Raw genomic sequence first — 19,657 nt, forward strand, 5'->3', positions numbered from 1 at the left:
AACGCATTTCCACTGCTCCAGAGTCAAATGGCGGCGAGCTTTACACCACTCCAGCCGAGCTTGGCATTGCTCATGGTGATCTTAGGCTTGTGTGCGGCTGCTCGGCCATGGAAAGCCATTTCATGAAGCTCCCGACAAAGTTCTTGTGCTGATGTTGCTTCCAGAGGCAGTTTGGAATGTGGTAGTGAGTGTTGCAACAGAGGACACGATTTTTACGTGCTAAAGCACTCGGCAATCCAGTTGTGAGCTTATGTGGCCTACCACTTCACAACTGAGCCGTTGTTGCTCCTAGACATTTCCACTTCACAATAACACTTACAGTTGACCGGGGCAGCTCTAGCAGGGCAGACATTTTACGAACTGACTTGTTGGAAAGTTGGCATCCAATGACAGTGCCACGTTGTAAGTCCCTGAGCTCTTCAGTAAGGCCATTCTACTGCCAGTGTTTGTCTATGGAGATTGCATGGTTATGTGCTCAATTTTATACACCAATCAGCGTTGCTGAATTAGCCAAATCCACTAATTTGAAGGTGTGTCCACATACTTTTGTATATATAGTGTAATTTGTCATGAATTAATCATGATGAGTGAAGATGAGGCAACACTAAAATATGCTAACTCTCATTAGCATCAAAAACAGGAGAAATATAGCATCTTGTGTTGTAGCCTACCATTAGCACATAGAAGTAATAATACCACAACGAGACATGACTTTACACAGGAAAAGTAGTTTATTTACCTTGCAGTGAAAGGGAAAAAAACATACATTTCACACCTGCCATTTGGCATCATACCAGAAAAAGGGAGGAGCAGACAGCCGCTTGAGCTCCATACCAGAACAAAAAGAGGAGCTGCGATGATGTCAGTCAACTTAAAACGTATCTTTATCAGAGCCTTTATTAAAAGCCTTTTCATGACTTCTGCAGTTCAACACATCCAGGAGTTGATGTGTGGTAATACAAGGCATGCATAACGCATGAAACCAGTAGAGAATAACAGTACAAACAAGGAGACCCTGAAGAATAGGAGTGGCTTAGTTTGTTTTTGCAGTCAATGTTCTTTCCTCTGCGGTCTTCATAGATCGGACTCTGGACCCTTTTTCCCCTTCCTGTTTCCCTGCCAATCAGAGGAGATCAGGAAGTATGGAGTCAGTACAGAGTGTCTTACATCGGTAGTTTGTTGGTTAGCTTGTCAGGGGCTTGACCGTCTACAACGGCTTAAGACAGCTCAAGAGATTAAACATTTCATGATATGACCGGCTTGTAAGTTGTAACCAAACTAACATCCTTCAACTGAACTACACTAGTTAGCATTGAGACTTATAGTAATGAGTTGGACTGAGTAAACGGTTCAGTTTTGTGTCAGTCTAGTAGTGTCCTGTTCTGGAGAGTGAGGACTGCTGCAGCTGCACTGTTACCTTGGTAATCTTCCTAGGGGTGACTTCCTGGCTGATCTAAGAGGAGAGCACACACATGCATGCACACACACACACTTGACACATGGCTTTACACAGGTTGAACAATAAAACAAACAAACAATGGTCATTCTACACTGCAGCTCTAACTCCTCTCTCGGAACCAGGCGAGAGCTGCAGATTTTAAATCAGACAGGGACAGTTAAAGAGGCACTATGTAGAAATCGCTCCACCATTTCCTGGTTGCTAAAATTCTAATAGTTTGCCTAATTTCAGTTTGTGACAAAACAAGCAAGTATAGTGTAGAGAATCATTGTACCATCTAAACCGCTGTGTAATATATTTTCCATAACCAAAAATATTGTATTTCCAGCTGTTTGAAGCTGGTGTACAAAACTTAAGAACGGGAAGCATAGAAATAGCGCACATAGAACAGATGTACCGCTTCTTAGACTTGCTTTCAATGAGAATGACATGTGATGGAAAATGTTATGTTTGTGCTTTTCTAATAACCAATTTCTGTCATTTCCACGACAGATCTATAACACACATTTCTATGTGAATTTGGTCAGGTTGCCCAAAAGCTACATTAAATTTACATTTTAGTCATTTAGCAGACGCTCTTATCCAGAGCGACTTACAGGAGCAATTAGGGTTAAGTGCCTTGCTCAAGGGCACGTCGACAGATTTTTCACCTAGTTGGCTCTGGGATTAGAACCAGCCACCTTTCGGTTACTGGCACAACGCTCTTAACCACTAAGCTACCTGCCGCCCCATACATATTGCGGCTTTAAACTAAATGTGTGTTGTATTAAGGGCCACTTGCAAGTGTGATGAGTATGTGTGCGCCGTCCTACCGGATGGTGTTTTGGCTGATCTGTTTGTAAACCTTTCACTTTCGACTTCTCTTGTTCCAGTGAGGCATGTAGTGATGTCACCTGGAGAGGGAAACAAAGGTCATTCAACCAGGAAGTCAGCTTTGCATGGCAAGTTGAAAGGTTTGACACACAAACACACACCTGTGAAGACAGCTCCTCTTTGATATTTAGAAGCTCTTCCACCTGCAGTAGGATCTCTGCTTTATCTTTCACTGTGGAGAAAGTGAGAGAATAAGTGAATGAATGACATGTAGGCCTACTTAATGCACCAGTAATGGATTACAGTATAGGCAGGTTGCATTAGGAGTGCAATAGCCTAATGCACCAGTAATGGATTACAGTATAGTCAGATTGCATTAGGAGTGCAGTAGCTGTACTCACTCTCTCCCTGCTGCAGCATCTTCAGGAGCTGGGAGTTTCTGGCTTTCACTTCTTTGTATTTCACCTGAGGATTGAGATCAGGAACGGAGCCCATGCGGACCATATAGATTCATACCCACATAGATTTACACACAAATATACATTTACACACAAATATACATTTACACACAAATACACAGTTGAAGTCGGAAGTTTACATACACTTAGGTTGGAGTCATTAAAACTAATTTTTCAACCACTCCACAAATGTCTTGTTAACAAACTATAGTTTTGGCAAGTCGGTTAGGACATCTACTTTGCGCATGACAAGTAATTTTTACAACAATTGTTTACAGATTATTTCACTTATAATTCAATGTATCACAATTCCAGTGGGTCAGAAGTTTACATACACTAAGTTGACTGTGCCTTTAAACAGCTTGGAAAATTCCAGAAAATTATGTCATGCTTTAGAAGCTTCTGATAGGCCAATTGACATCATTTGAGTCAATTGGAGGTGTACCTGTGGAGGTATTTCAAGGCCTACCTTCAAACTCAGTGCCTCTTTGCTTGACATCATGGGAAAATCAAAAGAAATCAGCCAAGACCTCAGAAAAGAATTATAGACCTCCACAAATCTGGTTCATCCTTGGGAGCAATTTCCAAACGCCTGAAGGTACCACGTTCATCTTTACAAACAATAGTACGCAAGTTTAAACACCATGGGACCACGCAGCCCTCAAACCACTCAGGAAGGAGACACGTTCTGTCTCCTAGAGATGAACGTACTTTGGTGCGAAAAGTGCAACTCAATCCCAGAACAGCAAAGGACCTTGTGAAGATGCTGGAGGAAACAGGTACAAAAGTATCTATATACACAGTAAAACAAGTCCTATAACGACATAACCTGAAAGGCCGCTCAGCAAGGAAGAAGCCACTGCTCCAAAACTGCCATAAAAAAGCCTTTTTGGAGAAATGTCCTCTGGTCTGATGAAACAAAAATAGAACAGTTTGGCCATAATGACCATCGTTATGTTTGGAGGAAAAAGGGGGTAGCTTGCAAGCCGAAGAACACCATCCCAACCGTGAAGCACTGGGGTGGCAGCATCATGCTGTGGGGGTGCTTTGCTGCAGGAGGGACTGGTGCACTTCACAAAATAGATGGCATCATGAGGAAGGAAATTATGTGGATATATTGAAGCAACATCTCAAGACATCAGTCAGGAAGTTAAAGCTTGGTCGCAAATGGTTCTTCCAAATGGACAATGACCCCAAGCATACTTCCAAAGTTGTGGCAAAATGGCTTAAGGACAACAAAGTCAAAGTATTGGAGTGCCATCACAAAGCCCTGACCTCAATCCTATAGAAAATTAGTGGGCAGAACTGAAAAAGCGTGTGCGAGCATGGAGGCCTACAAACCTGACTCAGTTACACCAGCTCTGTCAGGAGGAATAGGCCAAAATTCCCCCAACTTATGGTGGGAAGCTTGTGGAAGGCTACCCGAAGCGTTTGACCCATGGTAAACAATTTAAAGGCAGTGCTACCAAATACTAATTGAGTGTATGTAGACTTCTGACCCACTGGGAATGTGATGAAAGAAATAAAAGCTGAAATAAATCTCTACAATTATTCTGACATTTCATAAAGTGGTGATCCTAACTGACCTAAAACAGGGAATTTTTACAAGGATTCAATTTCAGGAATTGTGAATTTAAATGTATTTGGCTAAGGTGTAAACTTCCAACTTCAACTGTAGATTCACACACACACACCCACATATAGATTCACACACATGTAAATTGACACCAACTGTAAATGCCTGATGGCAGTATTCTGTCCTTTGTCTTTTACAGGACTGTTTTGCTAGCACAGACTGGAATATGTTTCGGGATTCTTCCGATGGCATTGAGGTGTACACCACATCAGTCACTGGCTTCATCAATAAGTGAATCGATGACTTCGTCCCCACAGTGACGTACGTACATACCCCAACCAGAAGCCATGGATTGCAGGCAACATCCGCACTGAACTGAAGGGTAGAGCTTCCGCTTTCAAGGAACGGGACTCTAACCTGGACGCTTATAAGAAATCCCGCTATGCCCTCTGACGAACCATCAAACAGGCAAAGAGTCAATACAGGACTAAGAATGAATCGTACTACACCGGCTCCGACGCTTGTCGGATGTGGCAGGGCTTGCAAACTATTACAGACTACAAAGGGAAGCACAGCTGCGAGCTGCCCAGTGACACGAGCCTACCAGACAAGCTAAATTACTTCTATGCTCGCTTCGAGGCAAGCAACACTGAAGCATGCATGAGAGCATCAGCTGTTCCGGATGACTGTGTGATCACGCTCTCCGTAGCCGATGTGAGTAAGTCCTTTAAACAGGTCAACATTCACAAGGCCAGATGGATTACCAGGACGTGTACTCCGAACATGCGCTGACCAACTGGCAAGTGTCTTCACTGACATTTTCAACCTGTCCCTGACTGAGTCTGTAATACCAACATGTTTCAAGCAGACCACCATAGTTCCCTGTGCCCAAGAACACTAACATAACCTGCCTAAATGACTACTGACCCGTAGCACTCACGTCTGTAGCCATGAAGTGCTTTGAAAGGCTGGTCATGGCTCACATCAACACCATTATCCCAGAAACCCTAGACCCACTCAAATTTGCATACCGCCCCAACACACCCACAGATGATGCAATCTCTATTGCACTCCACACTGCCCTTTCCCACCTGGACAAAAGGACTCCAGCCACCCTAGTCATAGACTGTTCTCTCTGCTACCGCACGGCAAGCGGTACCGGAGTGCCAAGTCTAGGTCCAAAAGACTTCTCAACAGCTTCTACCCCCAAGCAATAAGACTCCTGAACAGCTAATCATGGCTACCCGGACTATTTGCACTGCCCCCCCACCCCATCCTTTTTACGCTGCTGCTACTCTGTTAATTATTTATGCATAGTCACTTTAACTCTACCCACATGTACATATTACTTCAACTACCTCAACTAGCCGGTGCCCCCGCACATTGACTCTGCACCGGTACCCCCCTGTATATATAGCCTCCCTACTGTTATTTTATTTTACTTCTGCTCTTTTTTTTCTCAACACTTTTTTGTTGTTGTTTTATTTTTACTTTTTTTGTTAAAAATAAATGCACTGTTGGTTAAGGGCTGTAAGTAAGCATTTCACGGTGATGTCTGCACCTGTTGTATTCGGCGCATGTGACCAATAAAATTTGATTTGATTTGATTTATTCATTGACTACAGCTCAGCGTTCAACACCATAGTGCCCTCAAAGCTCATCACTAAGCTAAGGACCCTGGGACTAAACACCTCCCTCTGCAACTGTATCCTGGACTTCCTGACGGATCGCACGCAGGTGGTAAGGGTAGGTAACAATACATCTGCCACGCTGACCCTCAACACGAAGGCCCCTCAGGGGTGCGTGCTCAGTCCCCTCCTGTACTCCCTGTTCACCCATGACTGCATGGCCAGGCACGACTCCAACACCATCATTAAGTTTGCCGACGACACAACAGTGACACAGCCTATAGGGAGGTCAGAAACCTGGCCGTGTGGTGCCAGGATAACAACCTCTCCCTCAACGTGATCAAGACAAAGGAGATGACTGTGGACTACAGGAAAAAGAAGAGGACCGAGCATGCCCCCATTCTCATCGACGGGGCTGTAGTGGAGCAGGTTGAGAGCTTCAAGTTCCTTGGTGTCCACATCACCAACAAACTATCATGGTCCAAACACACCAAGACAGTCGTGAAGAGGCCACGACAAAGCCTATTCCCCCTCAGGAGACTCAAGATTTGGCATGGGTCCTCAGATCCTCAAAAAGTTCTACAGCTGCACCATCGAGAGCATCCTGACTGGTTGCATCACTGCCTGGTATGGCAACTGCTTGGCCCATGACCGCAAAGCACTACAGAGGCTAGTGCGTACGGCCCAGTACATCACTGGGGCAAAGCTTCCTGCCATCCAGGACCTCTATACCAGGCGGTGTCAGAGGAAAGCCCTAAAAATTGTCAAAGACTCCAGCCACCCTAGTCATGGACTGTTCCCTCTGCTATCGCACGGCAAGTGGTACCGGAGCACCAAGTCTAAGTCTAGGCTTCTTAACAGCTTCTACCCCCAAGCCACAAGACTCAGCTAATCAAATGGCTACCCGGACTATTTGCCTTGTTCCCCCCCCCCACCCCCTCTTTTACGCTGATGCTACTCTGTTTATTATCTATGCATAGTCACTTTAACTCTACATACATGTACATATTACCTCAATTACCTTGACTAACCTGTGGCCCCCCCCGCACATTGACTCTGTACCGGTACCCCCTGTATATAGCCTCGCTACTGTTATTTTACTGCTGCTCTTTCATTATTTGTTATTTTTTACTTATCTATTTTTTACTTAACACTTATTTTTCTTAAAACTGCATTGTTGGTTAAGGGCTTGTAAGTAAGTGTTTCACTGTAAGGTCTACACCTGTTGTATTCGGCGCATGTGACAAATACATTTGATTTGATTTTAGGCGTGCTCCATTAAAGCCTAGTACCAGTATCCCTACAATGACTCACCTCCCATTGTGAAATGACTTTCTTTAACTTGTCGATTTCTTGGTCTTTCTTCTCCAGGTCGTCCTTTAACTGCTCAGTTCGAGGGTCCTGAGTGGTGTGATGGAAGTCACAGTTAGGCTCTGAGAGATAAGTTACACTGACCTCCATGGTCTTACCAGCAGTCACTCAAAGGTTGTTTTGCGAAAATGATTTTTACACTAAACAGATTTGCAGTCGGCCTCACCGGTTCATGCTCTGTTGAAGTCGTGACCTCAAGGCCAGTGCTGTTAGAAAACTGCTCACGTCTTTTTTCCTGCTGTACGATTTTGCTAACGTCATCCTCAAGCTTGTTGAAGAACTTGTCTTCTGGAGGTGCGGGCGGTTTCTGCTCCTAGAGAGTGATGTCATCAATGGATTCAGAATTTGAATTATGACATCACACACACAACCTACACAATTTGCGTAATATCACCACCTTTCCATCACATTCATCCTCACATGACAGGGTTTAAACCATGGCCCGAAGCACTGTAAGCCCAACACAAAGTACAACAACGTTTTCCCTCACCTCTTTTTCCAGCTTCTTACTCTGATCTGGAAAGGAGAATCATGTTTTTAAAGTAGAACACAACATGTCAAGCATTCATAGGTTGCACCTCCGTCACTCGGTCGCATCATGCCATTATTATGAACGTTCTCAAGGCCGCGCCGTAGTGGTGCCCTAAAGTGGTGATAAACCCAGTAATTCTGGACGGAGGCTAACTACTGTTTCGTCTAAATTACACAATAGTCCCTGGAAATACGATGACATTGCTAAAGTTGTGAAATATTTTGTAGGAAACAACTTTGCCAGCATTATCATGTCGTCAAATTTACTTTAGACTGATGGCAATGTTGTCATTAGCTAGCAAAGTTTGTCAAAAATAGCTAGCAATGCTAATGTTAGCTAGCTAAAATCCGGTGGCCTCCCCTCAATCTTAGCTACATTTACATTTTAGTCATTTATCCAGAGCGACTTACAGTTAGTGAGTGCATACATTATTATTTTATTTTTTTCCCATTCCCTTAAGGACTAAGCCCGTGGGAATTGAACCCACAACCCTGCCGTTGCAAACGCTATGCTCTACCAACTGAGCTACATCCCTGCCGGCCATTCCCTCCCCTACCCTGGACGACGCTGGGCCAATTGTGCACCCCATGGGTCTCCTGGTCGCGGCTGGCTACAACAGAGCCTGGATTCGAACCAGGATCTCTAGTGGCACAGCTAGCACTGCGATGCAGTGCCTTAGACCACTGCGCCACTCGGGTCTAAGCTAGCTAAAGTTATACATCTAAAGTCAATCTGGTGACATCAAAATTATGACAAAATGTTTTCCTACTAATTATTTGCGTCCTTTTGAATGTCATTGTATTTCCAAGCCACTGTAATGGACTTTTGAGGAAATCTTAATTAGCACTCACTGACGATGCATTGAGTAGAAGGCTCAGTCGGGAATCAGTTCAAAACAAACTTTCAAAACAATATTGTGACTAAACATACAACCCATGAACGCTTCATAAAAAAACCAGAACAATAAGATAAGTGGGGCCAGTGAGGCATTTATAGCATATCTACGCAGCACCTGCTCGAAGTGGATTGCTGAACAAGTCGTGCTACTGCTATGATGGCACTGTATTGATGAAGTTGGGCAGTGTTCGATGTTAACATAAGGGTAGCTCTGTTTGCCACTGGTAGTCTCACCCCCCTCTGCCTGGAAGTCCTTCAGAGAGACCGTCATCTTCTTGTCTTTTCCCTGTTGATTCTTCTTCTTGTCTTTCTTCCCTCCTCCTGCTCCTCGGGACTTGGGAGAGGGAATGTCTGTGCCGTCATCATCCTGACAGGAGGCAATTTAAAAGAACAGCATCTGCTTCAATGGAACATTCATTTCCTCATGAACAAAATAAACAATGTTTTGGCAGAGCCATACATGTGTAGATATATCTCCCGCTCTCCGTGATTTTTGTCAATGCTAGATGTTTACTAACAGCATGCTGCGACGGGGCAGTGTGGTACCTGTTTGTGCTTCTCAAACTCCAGTTTACTCATCATCAGTGCCTTCTCCAGGTCGGCCTCATAAAGCTCACTCGTTAACTGCATTTGGCAAAGACAAAGATAAAGGATGGGATCAGATGGTGAATGTCAGGAAAGGGGAACACCCATGAGCAATACTCATGCCCATTCATGACCATGTCAGGTGTTATCATGGGCCCTGTTCAGAAACAACCCCTATCCCTTAAGGACTAAGCAATCAATATAGATGAGATTTTTTTAGAGTATATGTAGCCTAGCGGCTAAGTGTGTTGGGCCGGTTCTATTCCCCGAGCAGACCAGGTGAAAAATATACCAATGTGCCCTTGGGCAAGGCACTTAACCCTAATTGCTCAAATGAATCAAATCTAAAATGTATTAGTAATATAGTAGTAGGACCATATTTCTAACAACTATTCAATTATCTCAGATCTCAACAAGTGTCTGGGGGGGTAGGGATAGGTTGTTTCTGGACAGGGCTCTGCTCTTAGTGAAGGGGTGTCTGTCGGGTTCTACCTGGTTGTCCCTTTGCTTCCATTGCTGCCAGCCTTCCGGGGGCATGGCTTGGTCCCCTGCCGCGGGATGGAGCAGCTCATTGGCCACACCCTGCAGAGACAGGGAGGGGGGCGGGGCAGAGGACTTCTGAGGGAGCTTCTTAAAGGCAAGATTTCTTAACTGGGGACAGGAGACACGAGTGATTATCAGTCCTCAAGCTCAGGTAAATTAGTGAAAGTGAAACCTTTGAGAACCGACATTGGGAACACCAGAAATTGGTGTTGAACAGGGAGTTGAAATGCCTCTGCCAGTCACCTCATTGGCCTCGCTCTGTTGCTGCTCTTTCTTCTTCTTCCTCTTCTCCTTCTTCTTGTCGTTGCTTGCGGTGGACTTCCCCCCAGTTGTCTTCCCGGGCCGAGTCTTTCCAGAGTCCCGGACGCCTTTGGTCCTTCCTGATTCGGAATCGGAGTCCGAATCAGAGTCGACCTGGAGCAGGGCAAAGCGAGAGGCTGTGGTGTGGACGGAGATCATTGCTGACGCCATCTGCTGATTTGTGCACAACCTAAACCCAATAAGATACACACAAGAAGAAAACATGCACATCAAATTAGGCACATGCTTAGTGACAAAACCATTCAAATCTAAACTTATCCTGTGCAACTCTAGCAATAAACCAAAAGAAAGTCATAGGAAAACAGACAAATGTGAATGCCTGGTTCTACAATAAGCTAGCCTGCCTATTTCTGATCTTTAATGAAAAGATTTTGCTGTGTAGCCAAGTATGATGTAGCTACAAATTGTAAGCCAGATAATGTGATATAACCTGGGATTTGGGTGTCCATTACTGGGAGTTACAGGAAAGCCCCATTCAAACCCCATAGATTGTTCAACTAACCTGTTCTTGGCGTTTTTTTCCTCGTTTTCGATTCAGTCAAAAAAGTATCTTTGAAATGTCTGTTTCCAGTTGTAACAACAAAATGGTGCCGTCTGGTTTGCTTAATATAAGGAATTTGAAATAGTTTATTTATTTTAGCAATTACATTTACTTTTTCTACTTAAGTATATTTCAAACCAAATACTTTGACTTTTACTCAAGTAGTATTTTACTTGGTGACTTTCACTTGAGTCAATTTCTTTTAAGATATCTTTACTTTTACTAAATATGACAATTGGGTACTTTTTCCACCACTGTCGCCAAGAAAAGGCTATTAGTTGTCAAATCTATGGCGGCGGTTTGTATGTGGCTTTCCTGTAACGCCCAGTAATGGACACCAAAAATATTTGGTTATATTACATTATCTGGCGTACAATCTGTAGCTAGTATTAGCCTACTTTATGGTGAGTAAACAAAGTAGTAAACACTTGTGTCTGGCTCCAGTGACTGGCTAGCTAGCTCGATGCAGATTAGTTTATTGCTAGTAGCTAACGTTAACTTACATGACATATCATGTCACATGCCACTTATAAGGGCAGCTTGCTGGCTGGCTCACCTGTCCCGCACTGGCACTTCTCTTCAGTTTAGTTAGCTAACTAGGTAGTTAACTAGGTAGTTAGCTAACCAACTGGGTTTCAACGTTGTGCGAGTAATATGTCTGCCTATAGCTAACTAGCTAGTTGGTTAACACCGTTTCAACGTTTAACGTTACTACAACACGGCGCAGAGGGGAGTGGGCATTAGGTAATTGGAGATCTTGCTAGATAGCTAGTTATCTAACTACCGAAAGAAACAGTGTCCGTCCGATTAGCTTGGTTTAAATAAAACATCGAATTTCGTTGCCTAGCTAGTTCCGTCATAACAGTTTTAGCTGGCTAGCATATTATCTACATTGCATCCATATCAATGATATAGCTAGCTAAGTAGCTCGTATAGGCTATCATTACTCGTATATATGACAAACTCAAATGCTTTTATAATTTGGAAATCAGATCATTAAAATATTGTACAGTGTATGTTTGAGGGAAAATAAGAAAACATGTAATTTTAAACATACTTTCACCTGTTCGAGTAGTTAACCACACGTTCACCACTTCCAGTCGGTAAAGTAGATATGGTGGCCCAGTTGCCCAAAAAGTGTTCTGCAAGCAGCGGGCCCAAGCAGTAATGTGTTGGCTTCCCTTAATCAGTAGAGGGAGACATAGATCTACTTTTCCGCGACAGTGTATTCATGACAGCAACATTCTATCATTCATGATGATCATCATCATACATTGTATCGCGATTGACGATCCGCTTATTTATACAGCGTTCAGTTCAGGTCAGGACCACTCGTTGTCAGTATTCACAAGAAGTTTAATCATACAATGTTTCGTGGCAGTATGATCATGGTCGGCGCCTCCATTATTTAGAATTGAACTTTAATTATCCGTGCTTATGTTATTTATTAGTTAGGAATTTTCTAAATATGCATTGTGCCACCTCGACCTCTTCCTTGAAATTGGTATGTGTAGTCAACATGCAACAGGTGTCATGTCATGTCTGCGAGCTTGCACCCATTGACAACAATATCGAAGATAGCCACGAGATGGCGTCCGGTGCGTCAAAGTCTGCAATGCCACCAGATCATCGTTTGACTCAAACCAAGCCCCTCTTTGTGTAGCTATTATTTCGATTTTATTGTGATCATATTGTTCCATTTTAAACGCTGTCGGGTCCACCAGCGACAGGTTTAAGCCTATTCATAGGTTTAGTTCTGCACTGGTGTAGTTCCTACATAATAGCGTATGATGTTACTAAGATGTGCTGTAGCCTAGGTCATGTCATGTTTAAGATGTATTAATAAACAATAGGTTTGTCATGTACACACACTCCGCATTTTAAATTCATTATCCTATATGAGGGAGTAGCCTATGCCAGTATTTTATTATAGGCCTACCAACATAGTGACACGTTTGTTTGGTAAAAGGTTATTTAATCAACCTATTCAAAAAATGTGTAGGGTGAACATTAAACTCGAATGATTTACACTGGATGCTCGCATGCTCGTGCAATACTATCAGCTGTTTAACCAAACTTGTTATTTGGCTCACTGCCTCTGCTCTCTCCCTTGTTCCATTAGGCGGAAGGAGAGGGCAGATAAAGTTCTGCGCATGCTCTATAGGTTGTTTTTCACAAAATCCTCGCTTAAAGTGAGCTGAGCGACGAAAGTTCCTTGTCTTTGACTAGAGACCAACGCGCGGAAGGGCTGACGGGCGGACGATAACAGCATCCACTGCTGTTATTAGCCTTCACATCTCAATGAACTGTTGTCAAAGAAAGCACTGATCATGCCCACTGCTTTTGCAGGGCAAAGATATTGATCAGTGTTTGAATACTGCATTTTTTTCTTATGAGATTATTTTTCATTGATTTTTATTTGTAGGTACATATTTTTCCACCATGGTGCTAGGAAAGGTGAAGAGCTTCACCGTAAGCTACGACTGTCTCAATGACAGCAATGTCCCCGTTTTCGCAAGCGGGGACTCCGTCTCAGGTAGGGTTATCATCGAAGTCACTGGAGAAATCCGTGTGAAATCTCTTAAAATTCAAGCAAAGGGATTTGCAAAAGTTCGTTGGACTGAATCCCGAAATGCTGGATCTAACACTGCCTATACGCAAAATTACACAGAAGAAGTGGAATATCTAAACCATAGAGACATCCTAATTGGACATGAAAGAGGTAAGATAGCCTAATACAACCTTGTTTGTAGCTAAAGAAATCACTTTTTTCCCTAAGATGCTCTGTGTAGGCTAGTCATTGTGGGTCTTGAGGTTCCTCACAGAGGATGCTGTTGTTCTGTCAACCTAACGTGATATGTTACAGGCTGGCTGACAATGAACACAATTGAATGCATAACAGAGAAAGATTGGGGACGGTCTGTGAACCAGCATCACAATCACAACACCTTTTTATTACTGGCTACAACACATGAATATGGGTACATGCATGTCTTGCAGGTCAAATTCTCCTTGAGACATGCCAACTACAGTAGGATATTCTTTAATGAAATCATTTAAGATATGGGAATATATTTTATCATGATACTTTATTAATCATGTAGGCCTATTCAAGCACAGGCTAATTCTAAAGTCTATCAAGTTAGCAATGTCTGGGCTGCAGACTGAATGATAGTGGTCTCTACCCTTCCTTCAATTTAGCCTATTATAACAATTATATAAATTACAATGTTTCGTCAAAACAGTACATTGAGGTACATAGCAGTCTCCGTTTACATATTTGTAGTTTTACCTAAAGAAAATAGTTTTTATCGAGCGATCTTGTCAGGTTTAACATTGTAGCTTTTCTTAAGTTTCCACCCATTGTTCAAAGCGGTTCAATCCTGTTCAGAAACTGGATGTGTGGGGGTTTTAGGGACTGTACTTTCTCTCCGTTGATTGGCTGAAGTGCTCATGTGTCTTCCAATGACGGAATGCTTTTGCAGAAAGTGACAGAGGAGCCTGCAACTTTGTATCCGACCTGCCAGCACAAAGTTACAAAGTCGCATCAAAAGAAAAATAGCATTCGTTCCATTTATTTGATGCCTTCATGTGTAGGCATGTCTAGTGTTTAGTGCTACTATATAGCCTAATATAAGCAACATTCAGATATCAAATGAATGGTGCATAAGTCCTGCACTTGGCTATGAACTAGAAATTGTAAAATGATTAAGCCTATCTGAATGTACAACACTTTAGCCTATTTGCGGATGATAAATGTAGGCCTGTTTTTGTTCACTTTCAATTTACACCACTGAAACTCGGTAGTCCTAAGGACTAGAAAAGGTTTGTTAGCCTGTTGCTAATGTACGTAGTAGATCTTTCCGCTGATTGGATAGAAACGTCAGTCCGAGAACATAAGTAGCTTAATTGAATGTGGGGTGGAAATGCATGCCATGAAGTATTTAAATTTTTCACCCATTGAAGTATTTTACACCCATTGCCTGTTCCTTGTTATCGGCTGTAAATGCATTTGAAATGGGTTTACATTTACGTCATTTAGCAGACGCTCTTATACAGAGCGACTTACAGTTAGTGAGTGCATACATTTTATTTATTTTTCATACTGGCCCCCCGTGGGAATCGAACCCACAACCCTGGCGTTGCAAACGCCATGCTCTACCAACTGAGCTACACGGGACTACGGTTTGTTTCTTGATGGTGAAAATAATGTATTTGATCTGTCTCTGTATGGGGAATAATGTATGCATATGTTGCTAATGTTTTTATATCAATTGTTGAATAGTTTGATTCGGTTTCTTGAAATTGTCAATGCCTTCCTCTGTGGGTTTATTACAATAATGTATGGAGTTTATGGATATCAGTGGCGCTTAATAAAGGTTTAATTAATTGAATTGCTTCTTTGTCTGTCGTCTTCTTCATTAGCGGTGTTTGTTCCACTTGTCTCTTACGATCCCTGGTCCATGCTGCAGTAATTTACACGCTTCAGATCTTGAGGGGGTTGTCCCTGATAGTGAACCACTGACTGAATGCCGCACAGTGAATGCGTAATGAGAGAGCCAGCTTGGGGAAGCTGCTCGCTCCGGTTTAGGCTGGTCTTCTCCTGCTCCAGTCTGCTTTTGAGTGACAGCTCGGCAGTTGCTAAGGCTGGGAGGAGTGCTGAGCTAGAGGAAACGGAGCTCCTGCTCTATAGCGCGTTACTTTCAAATAGCACACAGCGAGACATATTTTAGTACTTATCATATAATGCGTAATTAATTACACAACACCAAAATCCTTTCTCCTTATTAGCCTACACAAGGAAAAATGCATCATTTCAGAGAAATAAGAATTAGATTCTCTATTTTAAAGTTCATAATTGGGGAAGATTACATCACATTTATGTGCTTTTATATTAACATTGTTTGTATATATTATATATGTTCTCCCTTTCAATACTGACTTACACAATGTGTCAGTGTTATTGTTCAAGACTTTAAAGGTTTTTTGCTAGCTAGGTAAATATGTTTCTAGAAGGATCATCTTTAATTGCAGAGATAATTTCACATTATAATATTTTTCTCTCATTATTTTCATATTCATATTCAGTACTTCCTGTTGTCCAATAATGATACAAATAATAATAGTTTTATTGTGCTCTCTGCTGTGGTGATTTTGTGTGTTATCTGTGTGTTGTATTTGTGTTGTAATACTTAGATGACATCATACTGTATATTTCCCAGGTGTGGTATACATGTGTTGGAATATTGTCCTTCTGTTGTTTCAGATGAGGACAACTCAGAAGAAGGACTCACCACTATCCATTCAGGAAGACACGAGTATGCGTTCAGCCTTGAGCTTCCACAGACGTGAGTATCTCCACTTAACTTATCAAAAGACTGATTAAGGAAACGTTTTTCTATTTAATATCCTTATGTCTTTCCTTAGTTGAAGAGGCTGGCTTTATGTTCTCCCGAAATGACCTGTTTTTGTCCCCCCTGTCTCTCATCCCTCTCAGACCTCTGGCTACCTCGTTCGAAGGGAAGCACGGCAGCGTGCGCTACTGGGTGAAGGCGGAGCTACACAGGCCATGGCTTCTGCCCATGAAGACCAAGAAAGAATTCACCGTCTTCGAACATATCGACATCAACACTCCCTTACTGCTGGTGAGCGCACGGATCTTTCTCCTGTACAGTCAAATCAAATCAAATTGTATTCGCCGAATAAAATGCTTACTTACAAGACCTTAACCAACAATGCAGTTTTAAGAAAGAATACCAAAAAATATATATAATAATTAAAGAGCAGCAGTAAAATAACAATAGCGAGGCTATATACAGGGGATACCGGTACCGAGTCAATGTGCGGGGGCACTGGTTAGTACACACAGTGTCTGTATGTTTGTGCGTTGTAAATGTGTAGTAGACCATAGGAACTTCCTTGGTTGCCCCTAATCTGTTTAGGGTCTTTGAATGGTTCCATGGTTCAGTTGGCAGCATAGATCTATTTCCATTGGCAGCCAAGAGAGAGACTTAAAGGTGGAAGTATGACAAATGTTTAGCCACAAATGTTGCCCAATTGTTGGCCAGATATAGAAAGAATTAGCAAAAATACCATCACTCAGGCACCTTGCTTTTCATTGGTTGTAATCTGATTTGGTGTCGTGGCTGCCAGTGCTTCTGTTATTGTGGTGGCAGAATGTGCTAGTTACACATTTTGTTATACTAGCGGATCCCAAACCCATAGCACAGAGGACGACAGTGGACATGGGTTGTGAAAAACCCGTCAGCTGGGCCATACCTAACAGAGATTATGTTCTGATCAGTTGGTAAAAGGAGAGAAATCAAGACATTCAGAACATGGTTCAAATAAAGTGGTGTTGTTGGTGATATATGGGTGTTAAATGACAGTTGAGGGGGAATTTATATTTAATGTTCTGTGATAGTCTGTGACAGCCACTTAGTATGGTGACGACCTCTGCTGTCTAAACATGTCTTCCGGGTTATGGAAAGAAAAACAGGTTTTCTCCATGTTTTTGAATGACGGGCCTCAGGTGCTGTGTGTCATTATGTTAACTGAGAGAGGTGCAGCTTTCTGTCAGGGGGCCATGACTACCCCCCCCCCCCCCCCCCCCGATGGAAAATTGAGGAGAGGAATAAGGGAGCCTGATTCTCAAGCTCTTACATTCCATTGTTTTCTCTGTCTGTTTCACAGTCACCCCAGGCAGGTACGAAAGACAAGACTTTATGCTGCTGGTTCTGCACCTCAGGTCCAATATCCTTAAGTGCCAAAATCGAAAGGAAGGGATATACCCCAGGTGAGGAGAACACCCTGACTCTGTCACTCTTGTAGATGTATGACTATAGATGACTGCCGTATTATGTTTGATGATGACATCTCAATCGAAGGATCTTTGGACCGATTTAACTAAACCCCTTCTTTCTTGTCTTTGCAGGAGAGTCGATTCAGATCTTTGCTGAGATCGAGAATTGTTCCTCTCGCATGGTCGTGCCAAAGGCAGCCATTTACCAAACACAGACCTTCAAAGCCAAAGGAAAACTGAAGGAGGTCAAACAGCTGGTGGCAAACCTCCGAGGGGAGTCTCTGTCCTCGGGCAAGACGGAGACGTGGAGTGGCAAAATGCTGAAGATCCCCCCGGTCTCTCCCTCCATCTTGGACTGCAGCATCATCCAAGTGGAATATTCTCTCATGGTGAGTACAGCTACTGCCCTTGGCAGACCCTATCTTCCTCTTTCTCCCTCTCACCTTCTCGCTCCAATTTCTCATCTCCAATGTGGTGGTGACAATTGACAACCGATTTTCAGACACGTTGAGGTAAATCTGGACATGTAAATATGGAGTGATGTGATGTAAAAAGTCAAGACACTATTATGGGCCACATGTGACATTGATACTAGGCACATTTCCAAAGATTTCTTGAATTCCTAGAAAGCTCTCTTAAGTTTCCCACTGTGACCTAGCCTATTATCTAGGTAGCTTTGGCAAAGGCATTGTCATTGTACCAGGTCTCCATACGCAGTTAAGAGGATCAGTCTAGAATATCTGTGGCAACAGTTGTCTTAGAGGTGCTAATGACCTCTATACCCTGTCAGACTGCTTCAGGCTTTTCCTTGCATAAGTGGAACACCCACATGAGATTAACTCCCATACAGTATGAGTGTAACACTGTGGAATACACAGGTGTGTTGTTCAGTGAAGGTGGACCTACAGTTCTAACCCTCTGCGGTGTGCTGCTTACCCTCTCCAGGTGTACGTAGACATCCCCGGAGCCATGAACCTGTCTCTGAACCTGCCACTGGTCATGGGCACTATCCCGCTGCACCCCTTTGGCAGCCGCACCTCCAGTGTCAGCAGCCAATGCAGTATGACCATGAGCTGGTTAGGCATGGCCCTGCCAGAGCGCCCTGAAGCCCCACCGAGCTATGCCGAGATCGTGACAGAGGAGCAGAGACAGAGCCTGGTTGTGACCTCAGCCAGGGATGAGTTGGAGGGACCACTCTTTGCCTACATCCAAGAGTTTCGCTTCCAGCCCCCTCCGCTCTACTCTGAGGTATGCATCAGCAAAACGTACACCCTCGACTAAGACTAATGCTTTTACACACTGCAGTTAGTGAACATATTCAAGTCTGGTAGCCGAGAGGTGCCGTTCCAGTAATTAAAGCAGTGTCTCCTTCTCTTCCGCCAGGTTGATCCCAATCCTGATCAAGCCAGCCGGACAAGGGAGCGGAGGTCTGACACCTGTCCATCACGCTGAAGGAAACTCGGAGCCCCGCCCGGAGACGTTTCGGGCGTTTCTAGTCAGCTCTGTTTTAGTTTTTTCCTCAGCGACAGCACTCCGCCGTCGATGTCGAGAGAAAACAAACAAAGAAACAAACGTGGACCATACCATGGGTGAACGAAGCCCCTTCCACAGAGAGAGGCACAGGAAGTCAGTACGGGGAATACTTCCTGGCAGCCTGCCTGCCTGGCTGGGGGACGGCTGGACAAACACACACCTGACCTGTAAGAAAATAAACCCCTGTAGTGGAGACAGCCTTGGTGGAGTAATGATGACATGCCAGGGCACTGTCTGCCCGTAGCTCTTAATCGCCTGCTTTCTTCTGTAACATACAGACATGGCTCTCACACAGAGCAGAACTGTCTTGTTGAGACCTGAGCAGAAAGAAGAAGGAAACAGAAAGAAGAGAAAACCACATAAGCAGCAGTGTCTGAAGTGTCCACAGCAGAGAGACTACCCTCCTGTCTCATGTGGGATTTTTGCACATGTTATTCTTTGCTTGAGTTGTGTAGTTCTGTTTTGAAGAAGAATCAATAATCACTAATAGTTTTTTTCAGCCTAGTAACATGCTGGACGAAAGAGACTGCCTAGACTCCTTATCCACACAACTTCGAACAACGCAGAGAACATAGCTACTTGGAGGAAAGCAAGACTG

At 43.4% G+C, this 19,657-nt stretch overlaps 2 protein-coding genes across 3 annotated transcripts; one reads left to right on the forward strand and one right to left on the reverse strand.

The window, feature by feature from the left end:
• Positions 1-709: 709 nt before the first annotated feature.
• On the reverse strand, positions 710-11,868 carry LOC311141520 (G kinase-anchoring protein 1-like). 2 transcript variants are annotated; one of them, XM_084176869.1, is made up of 12 exons: positions 11,782-11,868; positions 10,106-10,352; positions 9,812-9,970; positions 9,281-9,358; positions 8,969-9,101; positions 7,796-7,821; positions 7,472-7,618; positions 7,249-7,335; positions 2,674-2,737; positions 2,434-2,504; positions 2,272-2,352; positions 710-1,116 (listed from the first exon to the last, which is right to left on the reverse strand). In XM_084176869.1, the coding sequence occupies exons 2-12, from the start codon at positions 10,331-10,333 to the stop codon at positions 1,075-1,077; spliced, it is 1,116 nt and encodes a 371-aa protein (XP_084032995.1). In that variant the 5' UTR covers positions 10,334-10,352; positions 11,782-11,868; the 3' UTR covers positions 710-1,074. The 2 variants fall into 2 exon arrangements, with proteins under 2 accessions (XP_084032995.1, XP_084032996.1); XM_084176870.1 differs by having other exon boundaries at positions 11,788-11,861.
• Positions 11,869-12,941: 1,073 nt separating this feature from the next.
• Positions 12,942-19,384, forward strand: LOC311141592 (arrestin domain-containing protein 3-like). Its single transcript, XM_084176964.1, has 7 exons — positions 12,942-13,446; positions 15,991-16,072; positions 16,222-16,369; positions 17,418-17,520; positions 17,659-17,915; positions 18,472-18,774; positions 18,910-19,384. The coding sequence occupies exons 1-7, from the start codon at positions 13,167-13,169 to the stop codon at positions 18,976-18,978; spliced, it is 1,242 nt and encodes a 413-aa protein (XP_084033090.1). The 5' UTR covers positions 12,942-13,166; the 3' UTR covers positions 18,979-19,384.
• Positions 19,385-19,657: the final 273 nt, after the last annotated feature.

Source organism: Coregonus lavaretus (genome assembly GCF_964263955.1).
Source record: "Coregonus lavaretus genome assembly, chromosome: 14".
Classification (NCBI taxonomy): Eukaryota; Metazoa; Chordata; class Actinopteri; order Salmoniformes; family Salmonidae; genus Coregonus; species Coregonus lavaretus.